Genomic DNA, 26,056 nt, shown 5'->3' on the forward strand with positions numbered 1-26,056 from the left:
ATAAACTTAGTTGAGTACCCCTCATTAAAACAGTAACAGCAGTTGACATCAGTAAAGGATATCGCTAAAGCCAAACGCAACAGAAATAAAAATACCTCAGAGGTTAAAAGCCTAGGGAAATAAAAAGATAAATGTGGGATATAAATGGAATAAATTGAAGCAGAAACAATAATTTTGAAATTTTATGAAGTGGATAAATCTTACATTCTATGCATCTGATCTTACTCTCTCACTCTTAAGTCGGCAGCAAGTCTTCGTAATATGACAGCCAGAGTGCAGTCTCCAAAAATACAAAGGTAAAACTACATACCCATTCATTATGGTTAAATATTTTGGCAATTTTTTTCCCTTTCCCTCTTTATGTCGTGACAGTACCTGAATCTACTTAACTAATTAATACTGAGAGCTGAACTCCTGCTGGTTGGCTATTGGGAATTCTTACCTGCTGTATTATACAGTGGTACCTCAGGTTAGGACTTAATTCATTCTGGAGGTCTGTTCTTAACCTGAAGCACCACTTTAGCTAATGCGGCCTTCTGCCGCTGTGCCGCCGCTGCACGATTTCTGTTCTCATCCTGAAGCAAAGTTCTTAACCCGAGGTAATATTTCTGGGTTAGTGGAGTCTGTAACCTGAAACGTATGTAACCCGAGGTACCACTGTATGTGATCATTTTAAAAGTAGTACAGTGGTACCTCAGTTTAAGAACAGCCCTGTTTAAGAATTGTTTGGTTTACAAACTCCGCAAAACCGGAAATAGTGTCTCAGACTAAGTCTAAGAACGGAATCCAAACAGTGGAAGGGCACTGGTGGCAGGAGGCCTCACTAAGGAAAGCACACCTCGGTTTAAGAATGGTTTTGGTTTAAAAATGGACTTCCGGAACGGATTAAGTTCGTAAACCGAGGTTCCACTGTGTTTGGGTTAATAATGTCATGACTGTGACGGTAGGAGAATATGCAGTTGCTCCGTCACCACCTCCTTTGCCTTGTTTTAGCATGTGGGACTCCAGTTTTACTCTTGGCAAGTGAGAGGGGAAGAAGTGGAGTAGCAACATGATGTTTGCTATTTTGGAGCATTGACAGCTTCGTTGCATTTTTGCTGTTTCATTTCTAAAGTACTCTGGGAGTTTCATTGCAAACCGAATGGTAAGCTGTGGGTTATATTAAATGTACAGAGGGACAAGCAAGGTCTCCAGGTTGTAATTTTGCAACCATTGTGGTGTCTTGACGGAGGAAGATAGAAAAATACGATGGAGGGAGATGGAAAGCAATAACAGAAAATGCAGAATAATCTAAAGGAAGAAATAAGGCTAAATCTTAGCGGCATGAATGAGGAACACTTGAAACCGTGCAAGGACTTAATGGAGAAATTATGTTGTCTCCGTAGAATTAAACATTCCAAGGCAAAAACTGAGACAACTTGTCGAAGATCGATGCGCTTGCAAAAAGTGGATCCACTGAGCATTCCCCTGCCAGAAGCACAAGCACCTCCAGAACCTTCAGTTGACGAATATGTAAGTTGACAGATACAAAGGGAAAGGGCTTTATCTTCAAGTGCTCTCACTGAAATACCCAGACTTGACTTTGCAAGAGTATTTCGTTCATTCATTGTATTTGTATGCTGATTTTCCACTCAAAAATCACGCTCAAAGCAGCTTACAACAAAGAAATAGGGCTGCATTTCAAACAAACACTACAAAAAAAAATCAGAAACAATAACATAGCAATGATTTCATAATACAGCAACAATTTTATGATGGCATAGCAAAGCAATAGCAAATATAATAGATATAACAAGATACCGTAAACAACATGCAGCTTCCAGTGTAGCAAAAATGGCAGGGAAGCTTCACAATTTCACGTAAGTTCTAGAAACACCCCTCCCATGATTTTGCTCACAGTCCTCCTGCAGCCACTTGCAAGGCATTTTACTCTGAAACGTGAGGGGTTGCTGAGAGAGCTTTTCTGCTGTCTAGCACTAATTTGGCCTGAGCATCCTTAGACTTCCTTGGTCCCTCACGGATCAAGTGTATACAGTGGTGCCCCGCAAGACGAATGCCTCGCAAGACGGAAAACCCGCTAGACGAAAGGGTTTTCCGTTTTTCAATGCGCTTCGCAGGACGAATTTCCCTATGGGCTTGCTTCGCAAGACGGAAATGTCTTGCGAGTCTTGAGATTTTTTTCCGCCCCCCCCCTTTTTCTAAGCCGCTAAGCCTTTAATAGCCTTTTAGCAGCTAAGCCTTTAATAGCCGCTAAACCGCTAATAGGGTTGGTTTGCAAGCCGAAAAAACCGCTAGACGAAGATACTCGCGGAACGGATTAATTTCGTCTTGCGAGGCACCACTGTAGTTGCTTCAAACAAGTCTTAAGAACTTGGCTTTGCGAAAATAATTTGGGTTGGTGAATAAAGTGGAAAGATTGATTGGGATGTGGGAGAATAAATTTTTATTCATTATTTAACAAAAATTGTACACAGCTTAACTAAAAGAAGCCCATGTGGTTTACAAAAAAGCATAAAACATTTAACTTTATCAATAAAAGTCAAAGTTAAAAAAACCCTGAAAATACAATTTTAAAAATTGAAAATACAATTATTATTTTTTAATTAAGTGGCTCTCTTCATTATTTTCTGTGGGGTGCACTGATGAGCAAGTTGTAAAGCAAGCCAGTGATGTTTTGTGCCATTTCCTCTCTTGAAAGCCTCGTTTGCCACCCGGACCGCTTCAGATGATACCCATAGAGCAAGAGGAAGGAAATGATGTAACTGAAGGTTTTCTGAATATGTGGGCAAAAATAAGTCAGGTATCATTGTTTTGACATGTAGCGAGCCTAAATACTTTAAAAAAAAATTAATTCAATATCTGCATGGTAAATTCTTTTTGTTTTCCAACCAATTTTACAGGTAAAGCCTAAGGTGATTGAGACGCCTACATGTAACTTGGAAAGGTAATTTTAAAACCAGTTTTAACTCCCTCCCCCCACCCCCCATTTGCTTGGTTTTTGTGGATGTTAACATGCTAATGATTTTGTCCCAGTTACCAAGCTCGTCTGCGTAAAATGGTCCTCCGAGAAGATTCTGTAGCAAAAGTGGTCCGAAACCGGATTCACTCCGTGGCTATCCATCCATCTGAAAGCAGAACTTTAGTAGCAGCTGGAGACAAGTGGGGACAGATCGGTCTCTGGGATTTGGTAAATAGCTTGCACTCTATTGTCTTTGCTATCTATTACTGTTTATATCATAGAATCATAGAGTTGGAAGGGACCCCAAGGGTCATCTAGTCCAACCCCCTGCAATGCAGGAATCTCAGCCAATGCATCCAGGACAGATGACCATCCAACCTCTGCTTAAAAATCTCCAATGAAGGAGCGGTCACCACATTAAAGCGTATTCTGCTGGGTCAGGCCAAAGGGTGCCCATCTAGTCCGGCATCCTATTCTCAAAGTGGCTAATCAGATGCCCCAATGGGAAGCCCACATGCAGGACTTCAATGTAACAGCAGCACACTCCCCGCTTGTGATTCCCAGCAGCTGGTATTCAGCAACAGTCTGCCTTCAGCATTGGAGGTAATACATTGCCATGGTAGCTTGGAGCCATTGATAGTTTTGTCCCCTGCAAACTTTTATGGCTCTGTCTTCTAACTGAGAAGGGAACCACACTGTAAGTTCTATTTCCAATTTTGAAAAGAGAAATTATGAGAAATGTACTAATTCTGTGTCTGTTTGTACTTCTTAGGACAGCGGATTGGAAGATGGAGTACACACCTTTGTTCCCCATAGCCAGGCAGTTAGCTGTATGTATTTTTCTCTGTCTAATCCTGCTCATCTTCTATCTGTGAGCCACGACGGCACATTACGACGTGGGGATGTAACCAGAGCGGTCTTTGATGAGGTGAGTGTTGGTTGCAACGTTGCATCTATTGCAAGGTCTCAATAAAGATTATTTATTCATTTATTTGATTTCTAATTCACCCTTCACCGTAAGTTCCCAGGGTGAAATACAATCATTAATGGAAAATAGAGTCATAAAAACAGATAAATTAATTAAAATTATAAAACAAGTAAAACCATTCCAAATGGAACAGAATAGTATACTGCTGCAATGACTTCTGCTAAATAGTAAAACTTGCATTTTAACTGAAAGAATGGAAGGAAATGTCATCAATTATGTGGTCAAACATTAGCAGAAACGCAACAAAATCGCAATATTCCCTTGTTTAGAATGAGATCCCTTTGGATGTAGAATGCAAAATCAGATATGGTATTCCTCCATCTTTCTATCTTGCTCAAGCAGCTCCTCCAAGATGGATGGAAGATGGAAAAGAGCAGCTCTCTCTTGTGCTCTCTCACTCTCTAACTCTCCCCTTTTCACTTCTGTCTCATTAAGGACCATAACATAGTATTACAGCACGTGCTTTACAAGCATAAAGCCTGAGCTTCAATCCTTGGCACATCCAGAAGAAAAGGGGTGGCCATGGTGGGAGGGGGCGGTAATCAAATAGCAGGTGATAGGAATGACCTCAGCTTGAGACCCCAGAGAGCTACTGCCAGTCAGAATAGACAGAACTGGGTTAAGTGGACATACAGTTCCACATAGCACAAGGCAGCGTCCTGTTGTTTTTATCCATTGCTACAGGCAGAATTCAGTTTCTTAGGCGGGGATGGAAAAGTCAGGATTTTTAACTCTGTATGTTTGGAAATCTTGTCTGTCTGCAAGCGTGCTTGTAGTAATTGGCAAAGAGGATTGAGGAAACCATGGTGTGGCAGCCAGAGAAGCGTCCTACAGTTGTAGGGTATCCTACAGCTATTGTGATTTATCAGCATAAAATTGGTAATTTGAAATAGGTTTAGACTCCACCTAAAAGTAAACCTCTTTCTCATTCTCAGGTGTACAGAAATGAAGAGGACGACCTTTCCTCATTTGATTTCTTGGCTGCAGATGCCTCTACTCTGATAGTGGGAATGTGGGATGGAGCGGTAGCTGTAGTAGATCAGAGAACGCCAGGAGCTTCCGCTGAGCTTTTTGTAGAACTTAATTCGAAGACGACAAGGACCATCCATACCAACCCACTCAGCAGACATTATTTCGTAGCTGCTGGAGCAGGGTAGGTACAAGCTGTGATACACGATTGCTTGTTGCAGTACATTAGGAATTTGGAGCCCAGAAATCAAAGAGATGTGACGCTAGTAAGTGAATAGAGGCCTCCTCTTGGGACCGGAGTCACAATAGATTCTTCCCAAGCCTAAGACCTCTGGACATTCTCTAAATTTAGGGGAGCGGGGACTCTGAAGAGATTACAGTGGTACCTCGGGTTACATACGCTTCAGGTTACAGACTCTGCTGACCCAGAAATAGTGCTTCAGGTTAAGAACTTTGCTTCAGGATGACAATAGAAATCGTGTTCCGGCGGCAGCAGGAGGCCCCATTAGCTAAAGTGGTGCTTCAGGTTAAGAACAGTTTCAGGTTAAGAATGGACCTCCAGAACGAATTAAGTACTTAACCTGAGGTACCACTGTATAGTGTTGTTATACAAAACTGGTCACAGCCATTGACTAAAATCTTAAGTAGTTTGGCTTTCCTGTGCCCTTTAAAATTCATTTCCACCCCAAAAGAAGTGTCCTGCACAAATTATAGCATTACATACATTGTTTCCCTGTTTTTAATTTACAGAGAAAACAGATCTGTGGTAAAAGATTGCATAAACTTGCAGATTTTATGTGGGGCACAGAGAGAACTTCACGTGCTCCAAGATGAATGCTTTTCAGAGATTACAGAAAGAGTAAGCCTTTCTGTAAGAGCAATCTTATTTTTATCTCCTCATTCTTCAGTGGAGGGGGATATCCTGGTGAGGACACCCCCCCTATGAACACAGAGCCATTAGACTCTCTGCCCCCTCCTTTGGAGAATTCAGTTTTTGGAGGAAGAGAGGAGCTCATTTAACACACTCAGTGGTAGATTAAAAACTCTTCACTTTGTTCGAGCCCTGGATAAACAGAAGCAAAATTTCCCAATTTCAGCATTGGCAGAGGGAGAAAAATATGGGAAGGCCCTAGGACCCCGTGGTTGCAGGGGAGCCTAAATGGCCATGGAAATTAGGAGTTACAAGAGGGGGGGTGATGTCAGAGAGCTGTACCCACCATGCTAGCTAGCATCACAATCTCTCGAGAAACTCCTTGTGACCTCACAGACTGGTTGAAAAAAGCTGTAGCAGACAGTTGAGAGTAGTAGCTTTTCTCCCTCCCTTACTTCAAAACTTTTTAAAAAGTTTTGGCACTTCCTTTTGCTTTCCCTGTGTTTGCAATTAGCCATCCACGGGAAATGAAATGAGAGGAAGAAAGAGGAGAAAAGCGACTGTCGCCAAAGAACCCACCCACACTGCACACTTGGGGACCAGTGAATCCCCCAGCTCATCCCACCTCCACACCCCGAAGCAAAGAGGGAGCAGCACCTTGGACCGCTGTGGATCTTGATCCAGCAGACTCCTGGTCTTGAGAACACAGCATAGGCAGAAACAGTGCTCCCCTTTGAGCCAGAAAGTGGGCACCAATTCAGAGATGTGGTCTCATGGGTTCTGCGGAACCTTAGGCATGAGGTCTCCTCTGAGCTTTAGCATGGCATCTGGTAACTCATCCACAATGGGGGGGGGGAGGAAGTGAGTGTATCTGCTGAGCAGCTCCCCTTAACCACCTGATCTCTCTCATAGGAGGAAACTTGTTTCACTCAGAATTCGTACCAGTGTATTTAGATACTTTTATATGTTTATGATATCAAGAACATAAAATCAAACAGATCTGCAATTTATAGGCCAAAAGGGAAACGGGTGCACACAGGGACATCCCATGACTTTTTCCTTCCCCAAATAATTATTGTCTCGATTGTAAGCAAACAGTGGAATCGTCCTCAAATTCTGTTATTCCCCCCACCCCCATATTGATACAGTGGTTTCTCATTTTCTTAAGTGCAGTTTGTCCCAGTATTTTGTTTGACACCTGCAGGGTTTTATGTTTTCAATGGCCTTTTTCCCTTGATGTGTGAGGAGCTCTCACCACCACAAGAGACAGGAAGTCTAATAGATTAGCTATGGCTGGATATTCCATTCAGGACATCCTCCTAGCCACTGAAGAAGAGACACCCAGGATGAAAGTCTTAACGTTCCCATTTATGCTGCAGGGATGTTGATATTTATGATGTTCGGCACCTGAAGGCGAGTGGCAGCAAGCCCGTGGTCTCTCTTGCCGGGCACACCAAGAGTGTTGCTTCTGCTTATTTTTCACCTGTGACTGGCAACAGGGTGCTGACTACTTGTGCTGACGATACATTGAGGTATGTGAGAGTGGGAAGGGAGCTGGCTTTTGTATTAACAATTTCCTCCTGTGAAAGTCCTTTTTCACAGATAACTGAATTTGCTGCCGTGAGACTTGGCTGTGGCCCGTGGCTTATATGGCATCAGTAGTGGAATTGAGCAAGTTAATAGGACTGTTGAAACATAGGGCTGCTGTAGATCCTACCATGTTCAGAGGCAGGGTGGGAGAGGTTTGGAACTCATGCCTCTTGCTGACCATTGTTGGAAACAAATGTAGGAGTTTCTGTGAGAGATGTGTATGGCTGAGTTATGGCAATTAAATATTTTGCGTTGAGGGGTGTGGGCCCTTGCTTATGACCTTTTAAAAAATCTGCTCAAAATACTTGCTTGTACAGTGGTGCCCCGCAAGACGAATGCCTCGCAAGACGGAAAACTCGCTAGACGAGTTTTCTGTTTTGGAGGTGCTTCGCAAGACGATTTTCCTATGGGCTTGCTTCGCAAGACGACAATGCCTTGCGAGTTCCTGCGGGGGTTCCCCCCCTTTTTTCTAAGCCACTAAGCCGCTTATCAGCTGATCCGATCAGCAGATAAGCCGCTAATAGCGCTAATCTGCTAATCCGTCAATGGGCTTGCTTCGCAAGACGAAAAAACCGCTAGACGAAGAGAATCACAGAACGGATTCTTTTCGTCTTGCGAGGCACCACTGTATTTAGAAATACATAGCATATTTTCACTCGATGAGCAGTAGGGAGACCCCTTGCAATATAATTGTTTACATAGTCTAAACCAGAGGGTAGGGAGCTAAATGTGGCCCTCAGGATTGTCCTCAGGCAACACACCTTCCTTGAGTGTTTTTGCCTGACTGGACCGTGTCCTTGAACTCTTTGATAAAGTTTCCTGTTGATCCTCATGCTGGATTTGAATAAGTAAGTAAGTAGTTTTTTGGGGGGCTAAATCGACTATTTAGGGTTTTTTTAAAGCCCCCACTTTTTGTCTCTTGCAGGATCTTTGAAACCACATGTATATCGTCTTCAGTTCCTGTTCTCACAACTATCAGGTGAGTTAGAACAGGAGGATTTACTCTGGTGCTAAGATTCAAGTTTGGTGGAGGGGATTATGAGATCACAGACTCCACAGTGAACAAAACACAATATTTGACCGTAGCAGAGTGGTTATTTTCCATTAGGGAGCATGCGCATCAGATTTAAGAACCCTGGTTTTCTAGATCAGCCCTCCCCACCTAGTGCCCTCCAGATGTTTTGGACTCCCCATCAGCCTTAACATCATTCAGTTGAGCTGGCTAGAGCTGCTGGCATGTTGCTGTGCAGAACAACTGGAAGGCAGCGATGTAGATGAATCTTAACTATTTCTCTCCCCCCCCCCTTCCCCTTTCTGAATAGGCATAATAACTACACGGGAAGGTGGCTCACAAGGTTCAGAGCTATTTGGGACCCAAAGAGGGATGACTGCTTTGTGGTGGGGAGTATGTCTCGACCAAGGCAAATTGAAGCCTTTCATGCGACAGGAGATTTGGTGCATTCCTTCCTCAGCGAAGACTACCTTGGCTCTGTTTGTTCCATCAATACCTGGCATCCTACCAGGTACATTCTTGCAGGTGGTAACTCTAGTGGCCGCCTCCATGTTTTTAAAGAGTGAAAAAAAGCTGAAGAGAATGTTGAACCTTCAGGTAACAAAGAGTATGAGTTGCATTTTGGTTGTGTTAGGACTTTGTCCCTGGAGAAAGACAAATATATTCAATTTCAAAACTTTCTAAGTGATAACAGAAAGAAATAAGGCTAGCCTTGTTATTCAAATGCAGTGACTTATTGCAGGTTTCTGCAAGGTTGTTTATGTGAAACTGTTAAATGGTTTCAATATATTTAAGTTCATTCATAGTGGCTTAAAAATCTACAGAGCAGGCTGTGTACTAGATCATGTTTAATTCAGAGGTCAATTGCTAACAATTATTCTGAGATCAAAGGGGTGTTTTGGTGTGTATCAAGAGTGGTGAGAAGGTACAGGCTTTCTCTTAACACCCACTAACTTGAACATAAGCAGCATGTTAATAATGCTTATGCATCGTTGCAAGATGGAAAATGCAATTATGTCTGGTGTGTAGTAACACCAGATGGCACCTTACACCAGGGAAGCATTCATAGTAAATGAATCAGTGTTAGACCTGCTCGTCATGTTCAACTTTTTTAAAGCACGCACAATAAATGCTTTGGAATCTGTGTAGCATCATGTGGTGGTTGTACCAAAATCGTATGGATGATCTGGCAGCAAAAATATATATATCCAATTTAAGTTGGTTAAGCATTCAAGTTCTGAAAACTTTAAGGACAGAGAGGTTGAAAGAAATTTTCCACAGTAGCAGGTAGCATTTCGGGAATTGTCTAAGCAGACATGTCACATGAGCAGAAGCATCAATTTACTCAACAGAGAACATTTTCATCATAATTAAATATTTATTTAAATTTAAAAATACTTCTATATGGCACCAATGATTTATGCTAACTACATGTTGAATATGTAGAAAAAGGTACATTATTTTGAAGGGAAAATGTAACACAGCATTTGGCACATGAAAGGTTAACGTCTATATTGTTATGAAAACTAAAATTCACATTTTCAGGTAATTTACTTTCTACTGCTTTTAAATATGCAGTACGCTAGTCCTTATTAAGAGTTTGTTTCCTCTGATACAGCAACCTATGGAAACCACCACAGTTTATACAATGAGACCAGGAACAACTTAGTAGTAAGTGAAACATGAAACGTAACATGGGGCAAAACAGGAAAAATGACTTTTTTTCAGTTGCCAGCTGGAAAGTTTTCAGGATAAAACATTTGGCAAAAACAAGACACAATCCATTAGAAAGAGGTTCTGCAGTGCAAGCCCCAGAGAAATGAAAGTGCACGGGAGACCTTAACTCTAGGATTGTGGCCAGAATTTTTAAAAAAGTAAAATAACTATCTAAAGCCACCATCAGTATTCATAAGTTGTCCACTTTGAAAATGAAAATGTCCATTGTACAAAATAGTTACAGATAACGGGACAGGTGTGTGGCATGATCAACAATACCAACATTAAAACATGAAATAAATACTGCATCATTATCTGGGATGGAGAATGTTAAAATTAAGACTTTTCACTCACTGCATAGAAGCATCGTTTACTACAGACTGAGGTAGGAACACTACACTAGAAGTTAATTTTGTTGCTGTGTTGCATAAAACAGTGTGTATCCTTGTAAAATCTATCCCTTGTATCTTCTTGGCAGGCATTCAAAAGTTTGTTTTTATGTACCTGTATAAGCAAAAGTGAAAGCCAAAATCTCTCTTGGCTCTTGTGACTTCCAAGCTGGCAGTTGCAGTTAATGGTCAGTAATCAAACAGATCCTTATAGCACTTCCACGATGTGTTCAAATAACAGGGAATCCTTTTCTAGTGTACCGTACACCCACACCCACGTCTGCGTCCAGTAACCTTTGCCAATATTTAGTGTATTGCTAATAGTGTCATTGTGCTCTTTTTCCCCCCAAATGATGAATGACCAGCTGTGGGCAGAGTGTAACTGAACTTGGAAAGGAAATCGGTGCTTGAGATTCCCACGCCTATCCACGCACCCTCCCATTGGGCAAGTCCTGGCAGTGCTTCAGTTCTGCGTGAACTTGAAGGGCTTGTGTGCCTGCTGAAAATTGTAGTAGCCAAGTCAGAGACAAGATAAATGAAACCAGCCTCTTGAAATATTTCTGATTTAGATTCCCAAGTGACTTGAAATCTCTCCCTGAGATGAAATAAAACACTTGCCAGTCTGATTTCATTCTCTTGCTCTGCTCATCTTGGTGAGTACTCTCACCATGTTTAAAATTTATTGCTCCTTTTACAAATGAGCTGCTATTTGTCAGGCTTTTAGATTAGACTATCCACATCACAAGACAAAAAGTAGGAAAAAAATTTCTGAATTGCCTTCAGGATGGAAACGTGTGGGTCAGATTGTTCTATGTGTTTTCATTCCAGTGCTACTTCCCCCACGTCCTTAAGTTGCCCATCGTTTTAATGGTACAAGGTAACCCATTTTCCTTCCTCCAGAAGTTATGAATGGGTTAGCTTGATGCTCAAATACCATCCTAAAAACAGCCATCATATTTTGTTTACCACCAATCACTTTGAATACCACACTATATTCACCTAATTCATAAAGTAAAAAAGACTTGGTTTGCTCGTTAACAAAATAGCATTTTGTTCTTAAAATATATAGGTTGAAACAAGTTTGTTCTTTTGTAGTACAAAAACAAGTACAGCTTTCTGAGGCAAAATGTCTTTCAAAGAAATTGAATATGATCACTACTACTTAATACAGCAAGACTCAGTCAAGTATAATCAAATACATATATTTATTTCCCCCATATACTAACTCTTGCTTTATATGGGGACGTTACTGCTCTAAGAAAAACTGCATTTCTGGGATCCTAAAGGTCAGAAGTTGAAATTCACAAAGGACAGGTTTCTCCTAGTCACACTTTTCAACGCTAGGGGGAAGAATTAGATTTACACCTCGTTGCTGCCTCCTTGTCTCGTGCCTTACCTATTGCTTATAAAGAATTGAGTGTGTTTGGGTGACCACATGGTGTCAGAACCTTAATCCCCCCTGCCCCCACCTTCAAAATTCCAGATTAAGCCAGAAGTTTGATTGGTAAAATAGCAAGACTATGTTTAAGGTGGTAGTGCTGTACACAGTGGCAGTTTTAACAAAATAATAAAATACTAAAGTTACAACTCAGTAGCACCATTACAAAAGCTCCTGGATAAAATGACGCTGCCTTCTTGAACTAGTGTCCTAGCTGGAGGCTGGCACTTAATGCAATAATCAATAGTAATAAAATAAACTCTCTTTACTTGAAATTTTTGAAATGGCCACCTCTAGGAAAGCTTAAAATTAAACTTGGAAGAGTGCAGAACAATTTAAAAGTTGGAAAGCAAACCAGTTGAAGACACTTCCAGGAAGAGGACGTGTAAAGAAATGGGCATTGTTTGAATCTGGCGCATGTGAGAAAGTCTTATCCCTTTCTTCTGCTTGGAAACAACTCTCCTAGGCCGCTGTTTACTTTGATTCATGAAAGGAGGACTTATTTTATGTGCCGATGGTGCCACGATGTGTCCCATTTTTCTGGGAATGGGTAGCAGGGATCTTCTGCAATCCACCTGGCTAGTTACTAGGAGGAGTCCTGCCTTCAGGTGTCAATGAGTAGGCTGAGCACGGAGCGGATTTTGCAGGCAAACCATCGCCTGAGGGGACAAAAGTATTGATAATGGAATTGTTCAAACTCGGGGGTCTGGCGAATATCACGGAAAAAGGCAATGTCAAGGTCAGACTCGGTAAGGATGATCAGGAGGAGGAGCAAAACAAAGAGGAGCCCACCGGTCACAAGGAGCAAACGGAGGACACTGAAAACAAACTTATTCACCTGTTCTGCTTGGGCTCCGCCACCGCTGCCCACACCCTGGCACAAGGCTCGGAGCTCCCTCCCCAGCTCCTCGGCCTCGGCCACCGTGGGCGTGTTGGCCTCAGACTCCTTTTCTTCCTCTATGCTGCAAGGGGCTCCGTTGATCTGCCTGGAGAGCAGCATCAGCTCAAGGCTCTGCTCAGCTACCGGCGTGGGAAGGACGCTGTCCGAGGGACTGTAGATCTCGTCCGAAATGATGGTCACACGCTCGCTGCTCTCGGCCCGGTAGGCCCGTGAATGCGGCAGGAAGGCATCGCCATGGGAGGCTGACCGTACCGGGGTGGAGTGGGCACTGTCCCGCAAACACTCAAGCCCTGGAGAGAGGGAGGGAGAGAGGAAGAAAGGGGCTGGCTATGGAGAAAGATGAGGGGAGTCGCCAACGCATTAGCCAGCCTCAGCATGGAGACACAGAAGTTGGGCTTTCAAAATAAAATACTGTTTATCCCAAGATCAAGATATCACTGTAAATTGAGCATGGAAGTGAGGGCTATAATCTGGCCAGGTTCAGAAGAATCCTGGAGGAAGTTAACCTTCGGCAACCTAATTCAAAACATTCCTTAGATTCCTCTTCAGTGGTTCTGAATGCCAGAAATTCAAGCACAATGCAGGCTTGTGCTTTTTAGTGGTTTGGTGGAAATCGGTTGCATATTCCCAAAATCTGAAACTCCAAAAATTCCCCATCTGTATGGTAAGCAAATTTAGGGCATGTTTGTGAACACCTGGAGGCTTCCTGGCTGGATTCTCCTTCCCAAAAGAAAGAAATGGCTGTCACCACACTGAGCAGGCTGAGAGCATCTCTGAAGGCTTTCATATCAATGGCTGGTTCTGTCCTGGCCCAGAGAGCAGACCTAGATCTCATGGCCTTAAATTAAAGGTAGATTTTGGTTGGAAACATTTTGATGAAAGGAGCGACTCAACAATGGAACCAGTTAGTTGTGTGTTTTAGGAGGAGGGCTGTTATTTGCTGGGCAGCCATGTCTGCAAGGCTAGGTGGTCTACACAGCCTCTCTGCAGCACCTCTATGATGATAGAATTGGTCACATAAGAAAAGCAGGCCAAAGGGGGACTTCTGGTCCAGAATCCTGTTCTCTTAGCATCCAACCAGATGCCCGTTAAGGGACACCTGAAAATAGAACCTGTGTGCAACAGCAGTGCTTATCTCATTTGTGATTCCCGGCAGCTAGTATTCAGAGGCACATTGCCTTCAGCACTGGAAGTGGAGCCCAGCCTTCATGGATAGTAGCTTCAATGTTGCCCCAACCTTGAGAAGAAGTGACGTGGAGCTAAAACGCATGGAGAAAGTGTGGGTGCATGGAGCACCACAAGTGATTGCACATAATCTTTACTGCTTACCTGGTTCAGAAGTCGTGGCCTGGGTGAATTTGCAACAGCCCAGACTGCCCTTTAAAGTTCAAGGTTTTTAAATTCTTCTACTCTTTTAGTTAGGCCTATCATGTTAGTGGCACAATACACACCATTGCACACTGTTTGCATAGGCCCTAGGGAGTGACACTTTTTAATTGGGGGAATAACTTGCTTGGCTGATAAAATCTGCCAGATTTTACCCATTGTGGTTGTACAACAGATAAAAGAGGGTTATCTCGTTTCGCAAGTTAAAAATCCAGCATCTTGCTAAAAGGTTCCATCAGTGCTAGCATTTCCACCTGCCTGATTGAACCATCTCCTTTCCCACCTTCCTGTATGCTGTTCAGGTGGGGGGGGGAAGCCCCATTGCATTAGCCAGAGCCCTTTGTGTTGGATCTCCCATTAGTGGAACTGCTTAGATGAAGCTGGCTCCACATAAAAACTGCCTTTTTGTAGCCCAAAGGACACTACAGAAACTGGCAGTATACCCAAGAAGCAGCCTCTGGCTTCACCTTGGGTCTTGCTCTTGACACTGACCCAACTTCAGACATTAAACTCCCGAGCTCAGTTTAGCAGGTGCAACCCTGATGCAGATCGGCTTTTAATTTCCTCCATGGGGCCTTGCCAGGGGTCCACCTTTAGCTAGTCTGCTGTGTGTGTAGAAGGGGAGAAGCCCTTCCACAGCCATCTGAGAAATTTCATTTAAAAGGGTCAATCTTGCAAAGGATTTTGTCTTCCCCCATTAAGATGCAGGTGGCAAAGCATTTGTAGCAAGCACACAGCATTCTAAAACCATACACCAGCAGAATAACAATGCATGGAGCTGGCCAGCCCTCCCTACGGAAATTAGCATAAGTGCATATGAAACAGTCTCCTGTCCTTGCGTTCCATAAATCACTTGAGACAGCTGCCTCCCAATTTGGCCACAAGAGAGTGATACAGCACATACGAAAACGACTCAGTGGAAAGGCAAACCTGGCATTTGTGAATGTCTCTTTCATTAAGACTGAAACCGAAATCACATTTAAAATAACGCTCCTCGCCCCCGGTAACTACAGTAGTTCCACAAAATAGACTCAGATTCCATTCCGAGAAAGGATTAACAACGGATGAGGAGCTTGTAGCCCAAAGACCATCCTAACACCCCAAGGGAGGCGAATGTACAAATGTGCCCTTGGCTTTGTTCAGAAGAGAGATTAAATCTGGAGAGTGTGCTGCAAAGCTACACGAAGTCACCATTGTGTCCAGACCTCACCTTCCATGATAGAGATGTGCACAGCTCTCCTTCGAGTTCTGGGGACGCTGCTTAGCCGTGGCCCATGAGTGATGGAAGGACAGCTACGGCTAGGAACCAGCCCTGCCCTACAGAAAGGAAGCACACAAAACGGTGTTGGGAATGCAGCCTTCCATTCAGAATCAGAGGCGAGCCTCTTTAAGATTATGAGCCAAACCCAGGAAATGGCCCCTTCCAGAAAATGCAGGGGTAGAGCTGGAAAACACATCCCGGGTGGATTTTGCAACTAGCAGAGGAACAGTCTGCTTATACTGAGTCAGACCACTGGTTCGTTCAGGCCAGGACTATCTACACTGACTGGTGGCAATGGCTCACCAGCCCAACCTGGAGATTGAATATGGGGCTTTCTGGATGCTTTGCAACTGAGCTATGGATCTTCCTCTATGGGGAAGAGAGATGGGGAAGCTGTCCCCCCCCCCCCCATTTGTTACTGAACTGCCACCAGCTGCAGCCAGCGTGGCTTCTCGCAGGTGAGCCCACAGCTTGTCTTCCAAGCTGCCTCTGCTGAGCCTTACCTGTGTATTTCTGGAGGCTCCCTCTTGATCTTGGCACTAGACTCCATCACTTCTTTTGCAACTCGGCCACTGAAAGTGGTTGGAGAACAGAAGCCGTGACAATAGCAGAAACCACCCTTTCCCCCTCCAGAGTTTCTGCTAGCAACTCTTGCCTGCTCTAGACAGAGGAATCGGACTTGCTTGAAGCTCAAAAGAAAAGCCTCCTTCCTGGCAGACCCATTCAATGAGCAGAAAGGACACTCCCAGTATATCGGCTGTGCTATTTACTTCGAAAAGTTACGTTGTTTTCCTTCCCTTGTTGCATGGCCTTTCCTGCAGCACTTTCCTTGTCACCTATTACTGGCTTTTGCTTCTTGGCTGTGCACTAGAGTGCATGGAAGCAGAATTTGGCCCAGCTACGGCAGTCCTTTTATTTCAGATTTTTACTTACTGTATTTATATCCCACCTTTCATCAAGGCGGCTTTGTGGCTCTCCCCCAGTTTAACTTTGCAACAACCTTCTGAAGTAGGTTAGGCCAAGAGGCAGTGACATAGCCCAAGGACACCCAGCATGTCCCATGGACGAGTGAGGGTACCAACCCTGGTCTCCCAGGTCCTACTCTGGCACTCTATAACCACTACACCTCACATTTAAATTCTGGCATACAACAAAACAGCTCTCTCAGAAAACAAAGGGGAAGGCACCTCTTGAATCCCTGCATTATATCGGGAACATCAGATGAGCAGCCTTGCCTTAGGGAGGAATCCAACCTCACCTTCTTCCAACTGTTTAGTCAGCACCAGCATTTTAACTTGCCTGATGAAATGATACCCGCCACAACCCCGTGTGCTGTTCTGGGGGTTCTCCCAACCTCCCTCCACAGCCAATTGTGAGCTAAGCTAGAAGGAGCTCCTATCACACTGGCAGGGCCAGTTAGTTGGATCTGGCCCGATAATTTTATCTCAAATTCAACACAGCTGAACTTATAACAGACTCGTTCCTCAAGCCACCCAGAGGAAGCATCCAAGAACATACCCAGTAACTGCTACTTACGGTCATTATTTACCTGTATCGGAACCGACTCCCTTTGAAAAATAGGTTACTGCTGGACACAGTGCGGACTTGGCTTGACTTCTCCAACCTGAAACAAAAAAGCAGGCGTTGGCAGAAGGCCCATAACTTGGGTTTTGACAGCATTCTGCTGGCAGACTTTGTTGGAAATGATGTCAAAGCTCCTGCTCTGGGAGCAAGTAGAGAGATACAAGAAGCCCCTGCGCTCCCCTCGGTTTGGTACCCCTGCCAGTGTCCAAGGTGAACAGTTTTTTAACTCAGCATCTTTACTCCTCCAGAAGCTGCTCTTGACTTCCCCCCCTTTTTTTTTGCATTCCAAGTCAAAGCGAAGGGTCTGGACATGAGAATATAAAAAGAGCCTGCAGGATCAGGCCAACAACCCTATCTAGTCCAGCATCCTGCTCCCACAGTGGCCAACCAGAACCAGATGCCTCAATGGGAAACTCCCCAAGAGGACCTAACAGCAACTTCCCCCTCCTGATGTTCCCAGCAACCAACATTCAGAAGCATTGCCACTTCCAAGTGTGGAGGCAGAGCACAGCCATCATGGCTAGTAGCCACTGCACTTGTTGCCCACCCTGCAGTGCCTATGCATGAATTTCAGACTCATGTCTGAATTTCAGACTCAATTTCAGAGAGTGAGGTAACTTAGCTGCAGAGGAGAAAGAGGTGCAAACTGATCCAGAGTGGTAAAGCAAATGCAAAAGTCTCTCCTTCAGTGAGATCCGCAATGGAACATTATCGGCTAGAAAAACATTCCGCCCAATCTTCCTCACCTAGAAGTAACTGGGAGTGCACAGGAGGCTTGGGGTTGACACCTCACTGCTACCAAACTGCTGGAGCTGACCAGCAATCCCAACACTGGTTGGGCTACTTCACTAGGAGGAGGAATGGGCTTGCTTTTTAGATAAGGATACGGGTTCTGGCTGCTTCCACACTGCCACTATTTTGCAGGTATACAAGTAAATTTCAGTCATGTAATTAAAGTAGATTTTGTGCTGTTATAAAGCAAACCCAGCTTCCGAGGGGGGAATGTGGTAAGGAAGGTTATGAGAAAATGCACTGGAAAGTGTGGGTTAAGTGGGACATCACATAGCATCATACAACCTCCACGCAAACAGAGAGTGAATGCTCACAGTGGGTGTTGTATAAACTTCCACACACATTTTAGCTCAACAAACAGGTTGTCTGGAAGAGCCCCTAGCCTAGAATCTTTAAGAGGGGTGCTTTGGGTGAGGCACTGGTTCTGTATAGAGGGGATCAAGGATAGAACAGAGCGGTCTTAATTGCATCCATCATCTGGTTTCTGGGGATGCATAAGCAGAAGACAATGTACCAGTGCTGCTATTCATCTGGAAAAGAAGCAAAAAGATTTGTGAAGCAAAACGGCAGCTGTGCTTCATGTTAATATAATGAGAAATGAGACGGCCTGATTGCAGCTTACCCAAACAGAACAAAGCAGCACACATTTTCTTGCAGCCCACCGACTACAAGGAAGCACACTAGAGAAAGCAACCTTCTATTTTATAAGCAAAACACCAAATTAGAGGGAGAGAACAAAGGATTCTGTTTGGGGGCTACTAGAGATGAAACGCCTCTTCACAAATAGTCCATGTTTCTGGCCCATTGTTCCTTAGTTACTTCTCAAGCTGGCTGTTCAGTTGCTGGTCAGAAACTTTCTGGGGCCAAGATATTCTTGCAACACCCAGTCAGCCTACACCTTGCCCTAGATCCAAACTGCAGCTAAAAGTGGGGTGGCCTAGGCAGAAGTGAAAAGGAAGCTGGCAGGAAAGCAGGCCTGATCCCTTCCTGCAATTAGCTTTGTTGTTTTTTTGCAGAAAGGAGGGGGACAATCCACATTCAGAGCAGCCCCCCCCCCCCCGCATACACACAGTTTGCCCAGGCATGTTTCCACATCCACACCCGACACTGTCAGCGGCTGCTGGGAATGATCACAACTGCCCCACGGACAAAATTAATCCCGGGGAAATTTATTTCATGCTTACTTATAAAAGGCTTGATTTTCAATCCCACATTTCCAGAGGTGCTTGCAGGCTTCAGGAGTTGGAGCAAAATATGTCAGTACAATTTTCTTTTCCTATAGAAAGCCCAGGGGGGGAAAACCCGTAAGGTTAATTCACAAGCTTGGTTCACAGACAGCATGCTCAGTGAGCTAGCTTTAAATGCAAATGCCCCGAATGCTATTTGAACGGAAGAAGGATGGGAAAGCAATTTCCCTGAAGGAGCTGTGGGTTTGCTTTCCATAAATAAATATATGTGGCTCTATAAGCAGCATCACACACTCTGCAAAACCTGGAAACTGCTCAGCATAAGATGGCGATGGCATACTACAAGTGGTGGTGCGATTTTTACTTGGGCCGCGTAAACAGTGGATGAGATTGTAATGCTATTTGTGAGGAGTCTTGCACAGAAGGCTCTGGCTGTTTGTTTCCACTGTCAGAAATGATGGCAGGATTCGAATTCCTCCTGGCATTACCAACAATGCTACCTTTGCAAATGCATGTGACTCTTAAGGATACCTAATAGAAGTTATTATAAGGCCAGTAAGTATTAGATTGAGCATCCTTAAACTTAGCCGTGCCTCTCAATATATGTGGTGCTTCAGGATGGAGTGTGGCCAGAAACAGTCAGGAATCCTAAACATTTCATTTCTCTTGGAACAGAGGCAAAAACTATACCTACACAGTTACAGCGGCTGAAGAAGGTACTCACCTCTTTCTGACTTACATATAAATAGAACGTCTTGCCTTCAAATTTCATTTTTGTCACTTCGTTCCTACAAGCACAAAAAAGGCACTTGTGTAAACCAGAGGACGCAGCCCGCCTCCCATCGCACAGCATTACGAATACAGAGCCCACACACAGCGTGGAATAGATTCCGGCAAGATGCAGAAATTGAAAACCAAATTGTTTGCATGAAACGCAAAGTCAAGAAACAAAATGTTTTAGAGGGCAGCAGTTGCAGGAGTTTCAAGTCCAACATTTGCAGTTCATCCAAAGTGTAACATGGTTAGAGAAGAGGACTCCTGGCTCAAAAACAGTGGCTGAGGTGAGAGAGGAATCTCAGCGCAAAAAGGTGAGTCTTAAGTGGGGGGTGTCCAGGAGCCACCTTGCAAACTTTTGCTTTATTAAAACGGGTGCATATCTGGATGAGAATACCAAATGTAAGATAACCACACTTAGCTGATGAGGCCAAAATCTGAGATACAGCAAAAGGATGAGCAACAATGCGACCAGGTCTGGAGCAGGGTCTGGAGGGGCTTTTAGGTGACTGTGCCAATAAACATGGACAATGCAGTTCAATGCAGACAGATGTACAAAATAATACATTTTGGGGCAACAAACCAAATATTGAGAGTACAGATTACATGGAACAGTCATGCAGCGTACTGACCAGGAAAGGGGTTTAGGGGTTATTGTAGAAAAATCCTTGAAGCCATCAGCCCAGTGTGTGGCTGCAGTAAAAAAGGCAAACAGGATACTGGGGTACATCAACAACGGGATACAATACAAAGCAAGAGAAGAAGAAGAAGTGACACTAACTACATTGCATGGACCAGATCACAGCTCTGCTTCTTGTGCCCTGAGCAGCGGGTGGGGAAAGAGGCACTCGTGCCCCTTGTAACAAAACACAGCTGAGGAGCCCCCAATAGGCATGGCGGGGGGGGGGAGAGAATGTCATTCTTTTCTGCCCTGGGAATTTCAGGGGAGATTATCCAGCATGGAAAACCCACAGGGGCTTTTTTGGAGGACGGATTCTCTGATTAGCTATGGGCGTTCTGTACAAAACACCATGGATCATGCTTTCTTACTAGGTAGGTAGATGAAAAACTATCTCATCGGAGGAGAAGGAGGGCAGGAACAAGAATCTTGCATCACTGCAGGGCCATTTTTTTGCATGGCAACAGTAGGATTGAAGGCCCAGGTGAAAACTGGTTCATAAAGACATCAGAGCTAATAGGTGAACAATCTGTCTTGGGAATTCCAGATGAAGCATTTTGCATATTTAAAAAACTACAGAAATAACCACAAAGGAAAGATCTTAAGGAAATGAACAGTATTGCGCATTATTGAGTTGCTCCCAGGAATGCTGCTCCTTCTATGTATTGCCCTGCCCAGCTATCTACCTTCGGGGCAAGGACAGCTTTCAGGGTGTCTTGGTCCTTTATAAGGAGAGAAATTTGACCCTGGTGAGTAAATGACTTCTTTGGAAATAGCCACTGGTAATTTCAGAGATAACAAAAAACCTGGACAACTCTGAGCCTTAGTACCCATCAACTAGGTCCCTAATTACCAGGAACTCTCTTAGAGAAACATAATATGCTTTCAATAAGCATGGGACACAGCTCCTTGGGTTGTGTCCACTGATTGCCAAAGCATATTCCCTCCAGCAGCTAAAATGCAATGCCCACAATCTTTAAACAAGGGGATAAATTCTGGGAAGGATAACTGGTGGAGGGTGGGGGATCCTAAGGCAAAAAGAACAAGTAGGCTTGGGTTTTGCAGAATGACAAGATTTTGGCTTTTCACTTCCAAAAATGAAGCGTTGTTGCTGCTAGCTCTGAGAGCAATAATGTGGTGCTAATAGGACACAGATTGGGCAGATGTCCCAAGTGCTGCATGCTAATGGCTTGCCTAAAGCTTTTCCTGGAACAAAATGCCTAGCAGCCATTTTCACTAGCCATAATAAAGTCTGGAGCGACAGTGTGTAGCTCAAGGCCAAACACAGCTTCCAGGGTTGCAGACAGCCCTCCACAACCTCATTGCACAAGGACACCAGGATTCTCTTCCAGGTACATCAGATTGCTAGTTGCCTAGGTGTGAAACTGCACCAAGCTGGTTATTTACTTGTCACTGAAAAACTTAATGTGGTCACCTGTGCACTCACAACCCAACTTCCTTCCCTACTACAGGTCCTCTGACTTTAGAGTGGATGCCTTGCAAAGAAATGGGTGGGGAGGTGCTAATCCTGCCCCCCTTGATATAAGTGCACAAGTCAAAAAGTCCTGGTGCTCCAACTCCCTGGAAAGAGCTTTGGGATGTTCCTAGAGAATGACACAGGGCAGGTGAGGAACCCAGAGATAGGTGGGACTGCACAGGTGACCACTCAACACTAGACTGAGAGAAGTTTCACAAATTCAAAGCTGCACTTCTGAAAATTCCCCAGATTTTTCAGAACAAAATACTTGTACAGTACGTTATATGTAAAATTAATAGTACCCTTTACATCTCTGCTGTCCCAATAAAAAGGATGACTTGCCACATTGTCTCATATCTGGCTGACTGCCCATTTGCTTTTAACCACATGATCCCCAAGAAGGTCAAGGGGACCCAACTGCTACCCTTGGGGAACAGGTGGATCCATGGCAAGTGTCTTCCAATATAATCATGACTTGAGAGAGGCCATCAGGAACACGGCGTCCAGTAGAAGCAGGTGGGACCAAAACCTGCTACCGTATTGGCCCGAATATAAGCTACACTCCCCCCCCCCCCAAATTCTGACCATGAAAAGTTAAAGTGCGGCTTAAATTCGCGAGCTTACAAAAATTGGCTTTTATGATATTGCTGCCGAAACAGACATACAGTAAAACGGAACATTTGCCATTTGTGGGTGTGAGTGCCTGTGGAATTTTAAGGAAGTGGCTTATATTTGGGTATTCTCTCCCCCCCCCCAAAAAAAAAATTTAAATGTGTGGCTTATTTGCAGTTGCAGCTTTTATTCAGGCCAATATGGTATATCTGAAATTATTTCCTTGCATTTCAGGTATCATCCCCAACTCCCAGCTAAGTCAGCTCCCTACCCTCTGCACCTATTGCATTGTTTAGCGGGAAGCAGCTGCATGCTGGGTTGCTAAGTATTTGTGCCCAGTGGAAGCTGGGTTGTCCATGTAGAGCAGAAGCAGTAGCATGCCTCTCCTCCCACACATGTTCTGGGGACTGCAGTTCTGGCCCCGATTCACCTTTTTTAAAGTCACCAGTTGCACTCTCCACTAAGTGAAATGCAAATGGTACTTGTCTAGGACAAGAATTAGACAAACAATTAGTTTGTGTGCGAGTGTGAGTTCCAGCTTAGTTCCAGCTGTAGAATTTAGTCATGGGTTCCAGGAGAATGAATGAATGTTAAATCTGACTAGAAGAGGAAACAAGGAAGGCTCAAAACCTGAAGCTCACACCCCCACATTAGAAGCAACGCCCTGTCAAAACCCACCAGTTGGCTGTGAAGGCCTTCCAGCCTCTGAACAAAAGGGGCAGAGCAGAGCAAAAGTGGGATACCAAGCCAACTAGAAGGTCAGATCCTGTCTTGGTCAGCGGGTCTCTGTTCTGCACCAAAGGGGGTAAATGAGGGGCAATAGGGTGATATCAGAGAAAGCTTCCACTGCCACCCAAAAAGGAATGGTAGAACTGGGGTTTCCAGAGCAGAACTCACCATTTGATGAAGTGGACTCGCTTGTTTCCTTGCAGGACAACAAACCCAAATGGGGTGAAGGCCAAAAAAGCAGCATTTCCAGACACATCCTGCAAGAGAGCGATAACTTCTCGTCACACAGCGCAGAGCCAGTAAGGCTTGTAGGACAACCTCCACTCGCATCTACTGGCAAAAGAAGCTGTTGTGCAGGAAAGAGCTGACAAGAGGCCTGTGCTGTGAAAATCTCCTTTTTCAGCAGCAGAGAAATGAATCCGGGACGAAAGCAGATCCCACGTCTCTCCTCTTGAACATGGGGAGGAGTGGCAAATTCCTCACCTGCCCTTTCAGAAGATTTAACAGCCTCAGTGCCTTGGAGCGTGTTCCTGGTTTCCAAAATAACTTTATCCATCATTTCTTCACATCATTTACTGTATATCAGGTCATATTCTTTGCTCCCTCCAGCCCAGCCAGCCAAGGATCCTGCCCCAAAGTCTAATAACCTCTTGACCACCCTGGAGACAAGTTAATTGCTCTGTTTTTAATAGTTAGAACCTCACGGGAGGTTTTCATACAGAGGTTGGATGGCCATCTGTCAGGAATTCTTTATCTGTGTTTCCTGCATTGAAGCATGGGGTTGGACCAGGTGACCATCAGGGTTCCTTTCAACTCTGCAATTTTATGATTCTGTATCTTGCAAGTGCCTTTTTGTTCTGATGTCTCTAGCAATGAGGCATAACTCTTAATTCACACAGGGCCAGCCCAAGAGATTTTGCCACCTGAGGCAAGGACAAAATGGCACCTTCCTCAATTCCAAGCAGGAAAGCCAACCACTCAGGCAGTTGACCTTCAGTGTTGGCAACAGGACACCAGAGTGCCACGTGGCACACATCCCTGTAGCGTTTGCCACTCAAGGCAGCTGCCTCCCTTTGCCTCATGGTAGGACTGGCCCTGGATAGAGACATTATTCGGAGCAACCTCAGCCTTTGTCAGAGAAGAACTGGGGCTTTCCCTCCAGCTCACCCACTTGCTTGAAGGATGGAGATTGTTAAAGGACAAACCCCCTGGCCTGGAGGTGGGCACTTCTCTGTGGCCTCTCATTAGCCACATTCCCTGCATGACTGAGCAGGCGTGGGAGGGTAATGTGGGAGGTACCCAATTCCTCAGGCTGAGAGGAAGGCGCCCACAAGGGGTCCGCAGGCTCTTTACTCCTGACAACCAGCCTCCTTGGTCCAAGTATCAGGATGAGGAGCCTGGTCCAGTTCTTTAGATGTTGGCACAGAAAGCCTCAGACTTGGTCCATCCACTCGCCTCTGGCTCCAGACCAGGGCCAGGAACCCACAGGGGTTGTGAGATCAAAAGACTGGCTAGAAAGAAACCTTGGGGGGGGGGAAACAACTGTGATGCGAGAATTCGTATTGTCAGGCTTGTTAGTTGGCTAAAGTGTAATCTGACCCTAGCAGTTGTTTTGGAAGTAGGATGCACCCAGTTATTTCATGACACCTGATTATCTTCCTACAATGGGACAAACTGAGACTCTTATGTGTTACCTTTTCAAATGCTGAATTTATTTATGAATTAGAGCTAAATTTCTAACACCATTTGCTATCAAGGTGAGGAAGATGGGCCAGACCTTCAAAACATTAGCTTTTTTCTTAGCAAACAGGTGTCTAGAAGTACCTCTTTAAACCAGCAGCTTTTGCAGCTTTTACTGAATTTCACGGCACAAAATCTTCCTATGATCATGGTAGTGGCTGTTTGTCCTATCTCATGCCTATTGCAACACTCTGCAAAGAGATGGTTCCATTAATAATCATTTAATGTACTTCATTTTCTCATCTTTCTAGTGACCTGTGGCCAATACAGAAATGAAAATGAATGGAAAATTTAGATCCCTTGAAGTTGACTCATCTGTCTTTTGCAAGGGAATTCCTTCACGAACACGTAAATAGTGTGTGTGTGTGTGTGTGTGTGTGTGTGTGTGTGTGTGTTGCGGGGGGGGGGATTATGCTAGAATCAGACCAGTGCACAGCTTCCAGCATGCCAAGGAGCAAGTTGGGGGGAGTTTGTGGCAATTCTCTGGGCTTGCTGCATTGGAGCACACAGCCTACCAAGCACAGACCCCTCCTCCGGAGCTGTCAAGGGGAGTGTGTATGGGGAGAAATTGGTACAAATTACTGGGGCCCAGCAGTCCAAAAGGGGCCCCAACTATCTTGCATATGTTTTGTGCAATTCTTAACAAAATACATATTTCGTGTTCAATGCATGCACAATTCTAAATAGCGCCTTTGCAAACTTCTGTTGTGACCTGAGCATTTCTGACTCTCTACGAACATTTGCACTTTGACAGTACGACAGCATAGTCTCATCTTATTAAACACAGTCACATTCGTATGTTTTCATAAGTGCAAATACAAAAAAGTTGTGTGGTGCTCATTGTGTTGCGCTGCATGTACAAGTTTAAAGTTCAAAGTGTCTGGTTAGCTCAGCAACGATGGTCTGGGTGCTTCCATTATTGATAATAGTCATTAAGATCTTAGTATTTTCAACGGACACGACTAGTACCATATTATTACCATAAAAAATGAGACCACACTT

The 26,056-nt window shown here is 44.4% G+C and overlaps 2 protein-coding genes and 1 long non-coding RNA gene across 15 annotated transcripts in view; 1 reads left to right on the forward strand and 2 right to left on the reverse strand.

The window, feature by feature from the left end:
* Nucleotides 1-26,056, reverse strand: part of LOC310693334 — a 187,053-nt gene that overhangs the window by 28,827 nt on the left and 132,170 nt on the right. The window lies entirely within an intron of this gene.
* The window catches only part of WDR76 (WD repeat domain 76), a 30,758-nt gene that overhangs the window by 3,739 nt on the left and 963 nt on the right, over nucleotides 1-26,056 (forward strand). The window contains exons 4-14 of one of the 7 annotated variants that reach the window (XR_014519051.1): nucleotides 241-296; nucleotides 1,386-1,512; nucleotides 2,699-2,800; nucleotides 2,901-2,944; nucleotides 3,034-3,187; nucleotides 3,732-3,887; nucleotides 4,883-5,100; nucleotides 7,167-7,319; nucleotides 8,303-8,356; nucleotides 8,700-8,900; nucleotides 25,306-25,402. Coding sequence is in view for 6 of the 7 variants with exons in the window: in XM_083475091.1 (XP_083331217.1) it covers nucleotides 241-296; nucleotides 1,386-1,512; nucleotides 2,699-2,800; nucleotides 2,901-2,944; nucleotides 3,034-3,187; nucleotides 3,732-3,887; nucleotides 4,883-5,100; nucleotides 7,167-7,319; nucleotides 8,303-8,356; nucleotides 8,700-8,955 (1,320 nt within the window). In the remaining variant the exon portion in view is untranslated. Of the gene's footprint in view, nucleotides 1-240; nucleotides 297-1,385; nucleotides 1,513-2,698; nucleotides 2,801-2,900; nucleotides 2,945-3,033; nucleotides 3,188-3,731; nucleotides 3,888-4,882; nucleotides 5,101-7,166; nucleotides 7,320-8,302; nucleotides 8,357-8,699; nucleotides 9,534-10,859; nucleotides 11,121-21,968; nucleotides 22,710-25,305; nucleotides 25,403-26,056 lie in introns of those variants that run through there. The other 6 variants (XM_083475092.1, XM_083475095.1, XM_083475093.1 and 3 more) reach the window with 6 other exon arrangements.
* Nucleotides 9,748-26,056, reverse strand: part of FRMD5 (FERM domain containing 5) — a 130,687-nt gene continuing 114,378 nt past the window's right edge. For 2 of the 7 annotated variants that reach the window (XM_083475105.1, XM_083475108.1), the window contains exons 8-15: nucleotides 23,483-23,571; nucleotides 19,768-19,831; nucleotides 19,041-19,132; nucleotides 17,030-17,104; nucleotides 15,984-16,052; nucleotides 15,430-15,536; nucleotides 12,771-13,123; nucleotides 9,748-12,591 (exon numbers count right to left, since the gene is read on the reverse strand). In XM_083475105.1, the coding sequence (XP_083331231.1) occupies nucleotides 12,544-12,591; nucleotides 12,771-13,123; nucleotides 15,430-15,536; nucleotides 15,984-16,052; nucleotides 17,030-17,104; nucleotides 19,041-19,132; nucleotides 19,768-19,831; nucleotides 23,483-23,571 (897 nt within the window). In that variant the 3' untranslated portion in view covers nucleotides 9,748-12,543. Of the gene's footprint in view, nucleotides 13,124-15,429; nucleotides 15,537-15,983; nucleotides 16,053-17,029; nucleotides 17,105-19,040; nucleotides 19,133-19,767; nucleotides 19,832-20,449; nucleotides 20,511-23,482; nucleotides 23,572-26,056 lie in introns of all 7 variants that reach the window. The other 5 variants (XM_083475103.1, XM_083475107.1, XM_083475106.1 and 2 more) reach the window with 4 other exon arrangements.

The sequence above is a fragment of the Podarcis liolepis genome (assembly GCF_965112155.1).
Source record: "Podarcis liolepis genome assembly, chromosome: 14".
In the NCBI taxonomy this organism is placed as follows: domain Eukaryota; kingdom Metazoa; phylum Chordata; class Lepidosauria; order Squamata; family Lacertidae; genus Podarcis; species Podarcis liolepis.